At 40.6% G+C, this 14,225-nt stretch overlaps 1 protein-coding gene and 2 long non-coding RNA genes across 4 annotated transcripts; 1 reads left to right on the plus strand and 2 right to left on the minus strand.

Annotated features, from left to right (window-relative positions):
- Positions 1-573: 573 nt before the first annotated feature.
- Positions 574-3,641, minus strand: LOC112431797 (tripartite motif-containing protein 16-like). The gene has a single exon (XM_024800519.2). It carries the CDS (start codon positions 3,530-3,532, stop codon positions 1,832-1,834), a length of 1,701 nt encoding a protein of 566 aa, XP_024656287.2. The 5' UTR covers positions 3,533-3,641; the 3' UTR covers positions 574-1,831.
- Positions 3,642-5,528: 1,887 nt separating this feature from the next.
- LOC112433338 (uncharacterized) lies at positions 5,529-12,636 on the minus strand. Of its 2 annotated transcripts, XR_013097060.1 has the most exons (4): positions 12,586-12,636; positions 11,864-11,986; positions 6,822-6,868; positions 5,529-6,745 (listed from the first exon to the last, which is right to left on the minus strand). It is a non-coding gene; the product is annotated as an uncharacterized LOC112433338 (long non-coding RNA). The 2 variants fall into 2 exon arrangements; XR_013097061.1 differs by lacking the exons at positions 5,529-6,745; positions 6,822-6,868 and adding an exon at positions 10,758-10,876.
- Positions 9,212-10,463, plus strand: LOC143416812 (uncharacterized). Its single transcript, XR_013097070.1, has 3 exons — positions 9,212-9,290; positions 9,376-9,658; positions 9,750-10,463. It is a non-coding gene; the product is annotated as an uncharacterized LOC143416812 (long non-coding RNA).
- Positions 12,637-14,225: the final 1,589 nt, after the last annotated feature.

Here is a 14,225-nt window from a genome sequence, read left to right on the forward strand (position 1 = left end):
TCTTTGATGAAGCATTGTTTAAATTTGTGTGTCTTGAAAAGTTGTGAGGTTAATGCGTTGTTGTTGCACGATTTTGTTCATGTAAAGTTCGAGGTATTTGTGGCGGGGTGTGGTTTGTGGCTGCAGGGGAGGAGCAGCGGGTTCAAGGTTGTGGTGTCAGTGAATGCTGCTTTTGTCAGCCGGCAAACATCATCTAATCATTCTTCCCTGTTTCAGTAGCACCGCGGACTGATCCAGGACCAGATTCCCTTCACGATTGAGTGCACGTTCAAAAGCGCCTGAGTTGATCTATTTTTTTTTGTTTGTTTATTTGATGGATCCGCCTTCCCCTTGTATTGACCATTCTCACCTGCTGGTAAGCCTCAGTCCTGAAGTCCTCTTCCCTGTATGGTTGAATTTGTAGTTTTGTTTTTTGTTAAAGTTGCTTTCTCTGTCTGAATAATAAATCTTGGAAGCACATCTCCTGCCTCACTTTAGTGTAAAGAACCTTTGTTCAAAGAATTAAACTGTTGGTAGATCCACTTTTTACAACGAACCATACATCAGTAAAAATCTAACTCAATTCCAGTACAAAAAATATCTGAATAATGTCTTTAGAGTTCAGATACAAACACACAGTAGCGGAGTTATCTGATTCAGGAGATACAGAGTCCACGGAAGGGATCCCTGCAGGGATCAAACATCTTATCAAACACCAGGGTTGGACAGAGACTTTCTAATCTGACATCACAAAGTTATTCTGAAGCTGTAAATCTAATTAAAAACTCCCCAAAACTACTATGACAAAACCCTTAAAAGGTTCAGTGATAGAGGAAAAATGCTTTACATATAAAATCAACAGAGGTTCCTGATAAATAGACTAATAAACAGAGAATAGCTGAACAGTTTCTGTGACACAGACGTAAAAATGCATAAATGCTCCATGATTCTCATTTCTATCCATCATCTTGAACACTGACTATAAATGTGTTCACTTCATTATTGTGTGATTTGGTTTCTTCACGTGTCTCCTTCAGTGCAAATAAAGGACTGTTAGAGTGTGTGCTGTGTGTTTTTCTGAAGCATGACAATCCTTTCCAACAAGTATTTCCAGCTGTTTGTCTCCACTCTGCACTTTAGTCTTTCTTCCTGTCATGTCTGTGTTTGTCCACCAGGTGTCTCCCTCAAATCATTTTCTCCAAATCAGAAGCTTCAGATTTGTGGAGACGCTCTGCCTGCCAGACACCGCTCAGGGCAAGAAACATGTCTATCCTCCACAATATACAGGCCTGAATCATTTAGTGTTTATATTTCAATGTATAAACGATCGAGTGTGATCAAAGTTTTCATATGAAAAATAATATTAAATGTCAAACATTAAGTATTTAAATTTCGTTACATTTTAAAAGTTCAAACCTCAAAGACATTAAGTTTACAGTCATATATGATCAACAAAATCAACAATCTTCACATTTCAGAAACTGGAACCAGCTTTAAATGAGACTAAAATAATGATAAAACAATCAATTCTCTAATCATTGACTAACTGATGAATCACTGCAGCTCCAACATATTGTTGCATTTGACAACCCACTACAGCAACTACAGAATAAAACCACTAACCAGACTGATGACAGATTTCAAACATAGTGAATATGAAGAGTAGTATCATTTAAACTCACATGATTATCAGCCATAAGAACAAATTCAGATTTATATTGATGTAAGGTATATAAATGTAAGTACAGTTTGAATCACTGCAATATTATTTTCACACATCAATGGACCACTGAACTTCTCAGCTTCTAAAATGTAAAGCCTCATTTAGAAACTACACAAGTACATATAATGGTCAGGGATCAACATGAACCTGTCTTCTCTGTTTGACTTTAATCAACTCTGCAGTGGATCCAAGTCCATAAAGAAAAAGTCCAGCATAGAGCGGCTGAGTGAATGTGGTCTGGACTCTGTGGAGGAGAGTCATGGTTTCAGAGACGCTGTAGAAAGACAGAATACCTGCTCTGTGATCCAGGTACACTCCTACTCTGGAAGACCGAGGACCTGAGAGGACAGTTCGGACATTGTTGTGTCGAAATTTAAAACTTCCTGTGACCCAATATAATGCCCAAGATTTGTCATTGTTTCCAAATCCACATTCATCGCCCAACCCTGTTCTGCTGATATTCTTGTATGCGACTGCTACACGAACTCCTCCTCCTCTCCACTCCACCTCCCAGTAACAACGTCCAGTCAGACTCTCTCTACTCAGGACCTGATAACATCCAGTGAATCTGTCTGGATGATCAGAATAAGACTGTTGTTGTTTCATTCTTGTTACTTTTCTGTTCCCCTCAGATAATAACAGATGTGTGTTTGCTGTGTTTGGATCCAGTGTGATTTCATGTGAATATTTTAAGAATCCAGCTCTGGTCTTTGGCTCTGCTGGTGACAGTAAAACATCCTCTTCAGTGACTGTCAGTGAGATGTTTGTCCATTCCTCTCTCAGGATGTCCTGTAGTTTATCTCTGGTCTCTGACACAGCTGCTGTCACATCCTCAAAGTAGCTCAGAGGACGAATATTGATGCTGGATGAGTGTGTAGACTCACTGAGTGCTGACAGTGAGGGGTAGTTGTGTAGAAACTGGTTGTGATCCTCTGTGTGTGAGAGCTGCTCCAGCTCGCCGTCTTTCCTCTTCAGCTCAGCGATCTCCTGCTCCAGCTTCTCCTGAAGCTCTTTGACTCGACTCACTTCAGTTTCCTGCTGGGATCTGACCTGCTGCTTCACATCAGAGCTTCTTTTCTGGAGGAGACGGATCAGCTCAGTGAACATCTTCTCACTGTCCTCCACTGCTTTATCAGCAGAGCCATTGATGGCCTCCACCTCCTGTTGAAGCAGCTTCACATCTTTCTCTCGCTCCTGGATTCTCTGCTGGATGTTTAGTCGTCTCACCTCGAGCTCCTTCTGCTTCTCAGTCCTTTCTGCTGCAGCTGGGACTGTTTCATGGCCTTTATGTTCATCCATTGTGCAGAGATAACAGATACTCTGCTGATCAGTACGACAGAAAATCTTCATCACCTCATCATGACGAGAGCAGATGTTGTCCTGGAGCTTCACAGAAGTTTTAACCAGCATATGCTTTTTAAAAGTTTGAGATTCATAGTGAGGTTGGAGGTGTTTCTCACAGTAAGAGGCCAGACAGACTAAACAGGACTTGATGGCTTTCAGCTTCCTCCCAGTGCAGACATCACAGGCCACATCTTCAGGTCCAGCATAGCAGTGATCAGCTGGAGCAGCTTGGAGTCCAGTCTTCTTCAGCTGCTCCACTAAAGCTGCTAACATGATGTTTTTCTCCAGGACAGGCCTCGGTATGAAAGTCTTCCTGCACTGAGGGCAGCTGTGGATTCCCTTCCTGTCTTCTGTATCAAAGTGGGTTTTAATACAGTTCCTGCAGTAGCTGTGTCCACAGGTTGTAGTCACCGGATCCTTCAGTAGATCCAAACAGATGGAACAAGAGAAGGTTTCTCGGTCCAGCTGAACTCCTTTCTGCGCCATTTCTCCTCTCAGTGTCAGCGACTGTGTGAGTTTCACTTCCTTATAACTGAAACTAGTCTGAGCTCTGATCTCAACAACATGTTTCTGCAGTGAATGGAGCCTGTCAGCTCTTACACGTCACCACATGTTGGTTACACCCATCTTCAAAGTGCAGATCTGAAGGGGAGGGAACGAGGAAACACGTGGACAGAGAGGAGGTGCTGTGTTTAAGAGCAGGAAGAAGAGGGAGGTTATCAGGCTGTGCTTCACTCCAGGAAGAGGAGCAGTTAGAGAGCGATACTGTGTGTTTAACCCTTTTATTTACTGCTCACATCAACTTTTAAGCTTGTTAACACTTTCTTCTATATAAATAAACTTCAGTTTAGAAATGTCAGAGTTCTCACTGAAGTTAACGAACAGTCCTTCAGTTTCAGTCAATGCAGGAGGATAATGATCCGAAACCTCCACCTTTTTTATATACAGGCTCATCTTCTAGCTGTGAGTCCTGAGAAATGCCTCAAAAAATAAGACAAGTGAACTTCAAGGGTCTATAACGCTGCTCTTTAAGTTCATACTATGAAGGTAACGTTTTGCATGGCTTCATTAAATATGGTGCAACAAAAAAGTTTTGATTTTATCTTCGTCTCTGTCTCAGTGTCTGTCTCTTTGTACATTTAAACGCTTAGTTAGGAGTAAATGTGGATTTCCTGTGGCAAACATGAATGTCAGTTTCTCGGTTTATGAAGGTCACCTTTAACTATGACAGTGCTGAGATACGGACCTCCTGTGAAGTTGTCACCATACTAGTGATGAGCAAAGCGAGACTTCGTGAAACATTTGAAGTCTTTGTGCTTGTATTGATGATTCCAAACAATCTGAAACCATCTCCACAGTGGCCCCTGCTGGACAATTTGGCTATTGTCACGTCCTGATCACATTCTGTGAAATGGTGACACAGACAAGTTCTGCACAACTTCAAACAAAACCACTTATTATACCAGACCATCAACAACTGTGATCATCACATGTTTTGGAGAAATCCTCAAACAAACAAGGCACCTTGGCTCCTATTGGATAGTGAAAGTGAGGGCAAAGAGAAAGGGGGGGCAAATGACTTTTCCTATTGATGTTATTTAATTATTTCCTGTTGATGGTCTTTTTATTACTAAATATGTTGTTAAAATATTTTTTTTAGAAGTTGGGTAATTAGTGGTAGGTAGAGTACTAAGGTCACATTAATGAAAGGAAAAAAATGAGTCCATTTTGAGATTAAACTTGAAATAGTGTTTTGAGAAAAATCGAAATGTGGAGATTACAGTTGTTGTTTCTAGCCAGACAAATGCCACAGCAGCTATACCCTCACAAAATGCCTCAGAGAAACAAATCAATCAGCTGGCTCATCGTGTCTTGTGATACAACATGCATCCTCTTCATTGCACAAGGGTGTAAACATCGATATCCTTGCTTCTGTCCATTGCCAGACATTTCATTTTATACTAATCCAGCCAACACATTTGTGTCTTTTTCCCCCCCTTCTTACATGATGCAGAAAGAGGCATTTATGTGGTCTCTACTAATTTATATTTTATATATTAATCACAGTGAAAGTGTGTGTGTGTTTCCTCCCATGCTCAGAAGTGTGGGTGCTTAAGTTAATTTGCCAAGTTTGAATTAGCAACTAAGGAAGAACAAACTTGGAGTATTTGATGTTGAGAAACAGCTCTTGTCTTTTGTGGCTCACTTTGTTGCTGCTGCAGCAGTGGCTGTGATATGAACTCTGCCTCATGTGTTCAGAGAGCTGCACACTTCACCAAACTTGAAGGAGCTGTGTATGTGTGCTTTGCTTTCATTTGTGTTTCCACCTCTGGCCACAGTAACCCACTGTCTTCACTTTTCCGTTTCTGTTACAATTCATGAGTCTGTTTTAACACGGAATAAAAACCAAATCTGAGCCTGTAAAACTGTTTCTGTTCAGTCAAGAAACACAGACTGTAGGTCATCTATAAGTCAGACTGTTTTTATTGATTATTCCATGAAGAGAGACGTCTCCACAGCCTCCAGTTAGCCATAAGCTGCTCTTCTTGTATCAGCAGTACTAGAAGCTACATTTAGATCAACACAGACTAATAAATGGATCCAGAACCATCCAGATCAGTTGTTGTGAAAACTGGGCACACAGTGGTGATATTGCTTTTCTCCAGGAACTAATTGTAGTGAAATGTTACTTAATTTGCATAACAAGAGAGAGACACAAACGTATAGTTATGCAATGTAAAAAATTAAAGACACCTAAACACAAATTATTTAGAGCCTGCAGCGCTCATCATCACAAAGTCTAACCAACAACGTTTAAAATGTCTAAATTATATGTTCCAAAGATTTCATCCATCAGTCTAAGCATGATTAAAATGTGTATAATGCAACAGATTTAAAAATACAGTTCCTCTTTCCTCAGCACTAAAAGTCCTGTGGGTATTTAAACTGCAGTATAGAAGTAACAACTGATATCTGCTCTTTAAAAAGGCACCAAAGACAATAAGATGATTAAAAAAAATTTCAGGAGAATCAGTCTTATCCAACATCTCTCGACTGAAAAACAAACGAATATATGTACGAGACAGTTACCTGATATACTAAGTGAGGAAAAGTGTGAAACACCAATGTGAGAATATTTCTCTGCACAGTAAGTTCATTATTGTGAGTCAGCACAGAGGTGGATACTAGAGTCAGGCTTCACTCTAAACCCAGCATATACAGGTTCAGTGAAGGTGGTGTTGAAGGTGTGCAGGTGGATCAGTTTATCAGAGGAGACACTGTGGAAGGACACAGTTCCTGCAGAACAGTCCACATACACTGCTACTTTGTGAGAAACAGCTGAGGGGAGAAGAGGGATGGCTCTTAAATCAAATTTGTGACTAGCATAGTAACCCTTATCATCACTGCAGTTGAGACTCCAGGATTGATGAGTCCTTCCAAACCTGCTTTCATCCTCTTCTCCTTTCCGACTGATTCCTCCATAAACTACAGCAACATGAACCTCTCCTCTCCACTCAACCTCCCAGTAACAGTGACCAGTCAGACTGTTAGTACACAGCAGCTGAAGCCAGTGATCAAAGCTAAGATCATGATGAGGATACAGCTGATCTTCTTCCACATGTGTCACCTCCTTGTTGTCATCAGACAGTTTGAGGTTTCTGTGTGCTGTGTTTGGATCCAGCATCAGATCACAGAAATCTAAAAGGAACCGTGAGAAAAAATGTAGAACAGTACAAGATTGTGTGAATGCAGATGATAAATCAAAAATACTCACATTTCCTTAGACCTGGTCTCATCCACTGGACTCCTTGAGGCTCCACACTGAAATGAGCACATTATCTTTTAGTGTGCAGACATGGCCTTTATGTTCTCTGATTCATCTTTTCTAGAGAAATAACCTTGTGTTTTATTTTATCTCTCAATAAAGTCAAAACAAATATACACTTTCTACGGTTCTAGGGTTTTATGTATCAAAGCACAATTTAAAAAAAAAAAATCATCTGGTCCGTACCAGGTTCTTAAATTACCTAAATACAACCTGACAGTGAGTATTAGACATGTAAAAAGGTCAAAATAATATATAAAAATCTGTGTGCACACAGTGCACAGGAATTGAATAACTTAAGAGGAATCGCTTTATGAAGAATTCTAACTTTTCACATGACTGTATCAGCTCTGCATGAAATAACAAATATTTACTTCACTTCTATTTGGCACCAGGAAAGTCAAAATCCTGTTTCAAAGCTTACAGTAGTTCTGCATTTATTGGCATGAAGACACACAGTAAGCTCCAGACTGAGAATAAGTCTGGGAACCCAATCTGACCAGAAAACATTGGCAAGGGGTGACAATGAAACAAAAGTGTTACAGTTTCTCAACCAGGTGAACTAAAACTAAAACTTCCGGTATGATGGCGCCTGTGTTTGGCTCTACCACTGCCAGGTGCAGTTTGTCGTGCTCTACTACTGTTGTGTTATTTTTTTCTGCTCTACTGTTCTCATTCAGTTTTAATGATGTATTTGCTGCCCTGGTGTATGATCGCCTGGCTTTGCTATCCATCCGATCCTCTATGATGCCTCACGATGTCTCGTCATCCTCTGGCATTTTTCACCCTTCTCCATTAACTGGATCCTCGTCAGGCGATTTCGGTGGTTCCTCTAGACCACGGAGAAGGAGAGGGAGAAGAGGAGGTTTTCAGGTAAAGCTCAGGCTTTACTGGTGGCGTGGTTTGGCTGATAAGCGACGTCGAGCGTGCGTTGTCTCCTGTGATTAGAAAAGCTCCATGGAGGGGGACTTGTTTTCCACGGCTTTGTTTGGATACGCTGGGCCCGGCTCTTTGTGACCAGGATGATGTATTTTGGACACAGCGTTTGGAGTTTTGGGATGTTTACATCATCATGTAAATGTGATGAGGATATTGTGTGTTCAAATTCAGCTGTCTAAGTGTGTGGTGAGTTCATTGAGAGAACGTGTATCCAGCTTGTATTCCTGTGTATATATTGTCTGTGTTTCACTCTGCTCGTTGTTGCCCCCTCCCTCTTGGTGCATGTAATCTCTGTTAGCCTGTTTGGTATTACAGTTTTTTCTGATTGCTTAAGCACATTTTTTGTAACTATTGGCTAATTTTGCAAAACTCTTCACACAAATAAGAAAACCTGTCACCCAATCATCAAAACATTGTAGTTCTCTTGCAAAAGCGAACACAGCTAGATTAACTCTTCACACCTTCGTAAAAATGGTGTTTCCGTATCAAACAGTACACACAAGCCATCATCTACTAAGCACACAATGCGCCAACTGCACACTGATGGTATGAATACAAAACACATCTGGCTTTTAGTTTTAGAGATTGTGCTACAGGAATCACAGTTAGGGTTTAAGCATTCAGAAAAAACTGTAATTACACTTTGAATCTGAGTACTTAATTGAATTGAGAGCATGTATTATTCTTCTCAATCATAATTACAGTTTTTTCTGATTGCTTACAGTTTTTTCCGAATGCCTAAACCCAAACTGTGATTCCTGTAGCACAATTTCTAAAACTATTCAGACTTATAGCAAAACCACTCACTGAGTTTGCAAAACTAAAAGCACAAAAACTGCTTTGCACTCAGTTTGCAATTTTGTAACACACACTTTGCAAAACTGTAGGCACAATTCACTGCACAACACTCAATTACCAAATTTCCAACACACTCCTAGCAAAAGTATACACATGTGTGGCTATCATTAACACTAATTTGCCAACTGTCTGGCACACTTCCACATGTGAAAACTGTCTTAGATAATTAGTCCACTTTGCAATCAGCCTAAGCACTATAAACAGGCCACAGGTAAGCTGTCCATGTGGAGTACAATGGAAGGAGCAGTAAGAGCGAGAAGAGTGAGAATCAGGGGAGGCCGAGGGAGAGGACGTGGAGGTGAAGAGGTTGGAGGAAGAGGACGTGGAGGTGAAGAGGTTGGAGGAAGAGGACGTGGAGGTGAAGAGGTTGGAGGAAGAGGACGTAGAGGAGCAAGAAGAGGACGGAGGAAGAGGACGTGGAGGAGCAAAAAGAGGACGAGGAGGGGAAAGAGGAAGGGCAAGAAGAGTACGAAACAGAATAACTGATGACACCAGAGCTACAATAGTGGACCATGTCATCAACCATGGGATGACCCTGAGGGAAGCTGGCCAATGTGTTCAGCCTAAACTGAGCCGCTACACTGTGGCAAGCATCATTAGGACATTCCGAAATGAGAATCGGTTAGTACTTTGTAGCACTGCCATACTCTAATGAGAAACACAACAGTACCATACATGCAAAAATACTGAAATTGTTACTTTACAGAATTGCTAGACGTCCAGATGTTGGGGGCAGAGGCAGAATGTTCACTCCAGAGCAGGAGACCCATATAGTGAACATGGTGATTGCCAATAATGCAATAAGACTACGTGAAATACAGCAGCGCATAATGGATGATGACACCATCTTTCAAAATATACACAGTGCAAGCATTTCTACACTAAGTCGTGTACTTGCGCGCCACAGAATAAGAATGAAGCAAATTTACAGAGTTCCTTTCGAGAGAAACACAGAACGTGTAAAGCAACTGTGATATGACTATGTGCAGGTAAGCTAGTGTCATTGGTTCTGAATTTGGAAGTGCATACTGTAGTGCTGTGCATGGGCCTGATGTGTTGCATTTGTTTTGTCTTGTCCAGAGAGTGATGGAACTAGAAGCAGATGCAATGGGACATGAGCTACTTTTTGTAGATGAGGCCGGTTTTAACCTCAGTAAAACCAGGAGACGTGGCAGGAACATCATTGGACACCGTGCCATCATCAATGTCCCAGGACAACGTGGTGGTAACATAACCATGTGTGCAGCTATAAGCCAAAATGGTGTTGTTCACCATCATGCAACCATAGGCCCATACAACACTGCACACATTATTGCATTCCTGGACACCTTGCATGACATGCTCACTGTTCAGAGACCAGAGCAGACCCGATATGTCATCATATGGGACAATGTTAGTTTCCATAGGGCTGCTTTGGTCCGCAACTGGTTTACAGACCATCCATCCTTCATGGCACTCAACCTCCCTCCATACTCTCCATTCTTGAATCCCATCGAGGAGTTCTTCTCTGCCTGGCGCTGGAAAGTGTATGACCGTCATCCTCATCAACAGGTAGCCCTTTTACAGGCAATGGAGGAGGCATGTGGAGATATTGACCAGGCATCATGTCAGGCCTGGATACGGCATGCAAGGAGATATTTTCCCCGGTGCCTTGGACTGGAGGATGTCGCAAGCGATGTGGACGAAATTTTGTGGCCGGACCCAGAAAGACGACATGATGTAGGCTGATTGTCTTTTTTTTTCCTTTTATTTGTGGCATTCCTATTTTGTGTTCTGACTTTGTCTTGGTTTTGATGAGTGTGAATAAACACCAATACTTGACGTTTGGATCCTTGTATGTTTACATGACACTATGACAAAGGTGTGACCTCAAATTGACATCTGTACACAGAGAAAGCGAAAGCCAGATGTGTTTTGTATTCATACCATCAGTGTGCAGTTGGCGCATTGTGTGCTTAGATGATGGCTTGTGTGTACTGTTTGATACGAAAACACCATTTTTACAAAGGTGTGAGGGGTTAATCTAGCTGTGTTCGCTTTTGCAAGGGAACTAAAATGTTTTGATAATTGGGTGACAGGTTTTTTTATTTGTGTGTAGAGTTTTGCAAAATTAGCCAATAGTTACAAAAAATGTGCTTAAGCAATCAGAAAAAACTGTAAATACTGAGTCCAGATCAGTTTGATGCTGCAGACTCTCCTGATCAGCTCTGTGGAGACATCATGAAGAAATTAGAACCATTTAGCACATAAATACAAGCCACAGATTTCTTCTTCTACTGTTAGATGATCATCCTGATTAAAACAAGCACAACTGTGCTGTAACAAACCTATTATGTCAATTTATAGACTTATTTAACTCCACTAGTCCAAAACTAACAGGTCAGTGATGGTTCTGTACCAGTCTTCTTGTAATGACCATATTATGGATATTTCCTGCACATTGCATCATCACATTAAAAAAGTCAGATTCGTGTTGATGTGTTGAAGTGTTTCATTTTAAGTTTGACCTTTGTGCCTTTAAAATACAAGGAACAGCATCTTACAGCAGCAGCTGAAGTTTTTTTCTGAGTATAAAAACTTATAATACACATAAACAAAATCATATGATGACACTTTGAATCAGCCTACACTCGGCTACATCTGTGGTGTTCAGTGTCCAGATGCTGAACAATAAAATGATCATCTTATGGTCTGTATTTGTATAAATGGTCTGTATTTGTATAGCGCTTACTATCTTACTACATTATAATCCATTTTGTCTTGTTATTCCATGCAGGTCATATAAAAAAGGACCACTGGTGAAAAATGTAATGTCAATATTACGGTTAAAAAAAAAAGATTTGCTGTGGTCCTTTATCAGTTGTGTTGATGATTATGAGAATTATTTAATATTTAGAGAAATCCATCAGCTCATATGGTGGCATCCAGCACCACATACAGCTGCAGATCATTTCACCTTCCTACGCAAAACTGGCAACCGCATCAGAGTCAAAAGAGTCAAACTAACTGCTGACACATTCCTGCTGATTACCACATAAATTATAATCAGTGTGATGCCCAGTGCAGGGAATGCAGGGCTGTTAAAATAGATTTATTTTTCTTTTAAATTAGCAGCCTCACTTATGGAGCTCTTCAATCTCAGGACTGAGGCCAGGTGTACCACAGAGCTGTAAGGTAAATGTGAAATGTCTTACTCCTCAGCAGCAGCAGACTTTGTTCCTTTAAAGTCAAAGATGAAAATCTTTGACCGATCACTCTTCAAAGACACACAGCTGGGTCCAGGTTCAGGTTCAAGCGCATCTGGTGTCTCAGTGATCCTGGTGAACAGAGAAATTACATTTTTAGCCTTCTGACACAAAAAGTAGGATAAACTTGGAGCTAGTCACAGTGATAATATTACAGTAAGGCTAAAAACTTTGATGCTCTTCACAATGTTCTCTTTAGTCTGTTTGTTTATCCAACTGTCTTTTCTTCTTTTTGTGAACAAAAAGTGTTTTTAATTTGCCAACTGTCTGGCAACCCCAATCGAGAAAACAAAACCAATTACATGTTCAAAGCAACGGAACGGTGGCCCAATATCAGAGAGAACTCCACTCTTGAGTGAGCAGTGATAATTGAGCAGTCCGTTTTATTTTGCAGATTCAAGCTGCTCTTCAAAATATTCGCCACCAGATGTCACCGGAGAGGACTGTGTTGAAAAGCTTCGAGTAATGAACCATTTTTCAATACATGCTTCAGTGCTTCGGAAAGCTTCATTTGGCCATCACTAGTCAATGGTGTCAAAGGCAGATGTCAAGTCCAACAAAACCATGACTGAGGATGCTCCAGAGTCAGCTGACATCATAATGTCACTAGAGACTTTAAGTAATGCGGTAACTTTAAGTAACTCTCAGGGCCCACAAGCCCATCTACTCACTAGTCCGAAGGAGGCTGACTGTCCAAAACCTAGCACAAAAACCGTGTAGCACCACAGAGGAGAAGAAGAAGAAGAAGAACCTCACAGCTCATCCCTAGTTTAAATAGCCTCAGAGGTGATTGCTGACTGGAGTCAGGTGGCAAACGAGGCTAATCAAAAGCAGCTGTGTCCTGGGGAGAGAGGAGAGTGGGAGAGACAGAGGGGGTAGGAGTGGCAAGAGAGGAGGAGGCGGGGAGAGCGGGCAAACACCCCACCCACAGCCTCACAGGATGTAACAGACTGTTAAATGAAAGGTGGACGGGAGAGAGGGAGAATACTAAAGTTAAAGGTCAAAAAACAATTCCCTGTCAGAGCCCAGGCATATCCCGCTCAAATATGAACCATTAGATTCTTTATATTTATACTTAAAAAGGATGTCCATGAGCTACAACCTTAGAAAGAAAGTCATTAAAAAGCTTTATTTCACTCTCTATTTTGTTCTCTAAAAGATTTTGTAACTGTCTCTTAGTGGTGTACTGCTTGTGATCTGTACACAGTGATCAGAGTAAATCAAAGTGCAGGTTTTTCTTCTGGTTGCTTCCATTGCAGTGGTTGTAGTTCCTGTAGTTTTGGTCAGTCAGTGTAATAATCAGGATCATGAACAGGATCAGATGTTGTAATGAGTGAATGAAGTCAGATTGTAGATTTTCCTTCTTCTAGCTGTACTGCCTGACCTTTGACCTTATGTGTTGATGACTCTTCACCTTACTTTTGGGGAGAAGTAACTCGACCAACACAGGTCACAAGGAATACACTGAAATATTTTTCTGTCGTTGTTTATTCTTTAGAATTGTGCTCTCAGTGATGGCTGTTTAATTTGTTGCTAAACTCTTCAACATTTCTGGCTCTCTGACAAATATAAAGACAGGAAGTCAGAAAAAATTTCCTCATAATCATAGTTAATTAAAAAATGAAAAAATAGGGTGATTGTATGAGAAGAAGCTGAAGTTTTTAATGGAGACTGTCTGTTTTTGCAAAAAATCGAAAGGGATTTTAGAAGATTGTTGTTTGTTTTGTTTCCAAAACGGAAGCCATGTTTACAACTGCACTGATTATTAAAGTGGCATTACAGCTTTGCATTTACAATTTAAAGTAATTCTCAGTGAATATCAAAATAATTTAAAGCTGGACAGTTCCACACTTTATTTAACAATTTATTTTAAGGCAATAAAACAGATGTTACAGGAAGAGAGTCTTACAGTCTGATGTTGTCTCATCCAAAAGCCAAAGGTTTTTCTGGAGGTTTTTTTTTTCTCTTGTTTTTCTTTTTCTCTTTCCCTTAAAATAAAACAAATGAGAACAGACAAGCAGAGCTGTGACTGATGTTGGTACCAGACTCAGTACAATGCATAAAGCGGGTCATCCCCAGTTCTCTGCTTTTAAACTTAAGGTTGGTCTTTGAGGTTCAAGCTGAGCAGCAGCTTCTGTAAAACTCATTAAATACATACTTTTTTCTTTTTGCAGAACTGACTCCAGAACCTAGTGGTCCTAACTAATGATGTAATTAACTTTGTTGTCATATATGGCACTTCATACAGTATGTCAGAAAATCAAACCAAATTATAGAAAAGTTGCTTGCACCCATACTGCCCCGACATCAT

The sequence above is a fragment of the Maylandia zebra genome, linkage group LG3, assembly GCF_041146795.1.
Source record: "Maylandia zebra isolate NMK-2024a linkage group LG3, Mzebra_GT3a, whole genome shotgun sequence".
Lineage (NCBI taxonomy): Eukaryota > Metazoa > Chordata > Actinopteri > Cichliformes > Cichlidae > Maylandia > Maylandia zebra.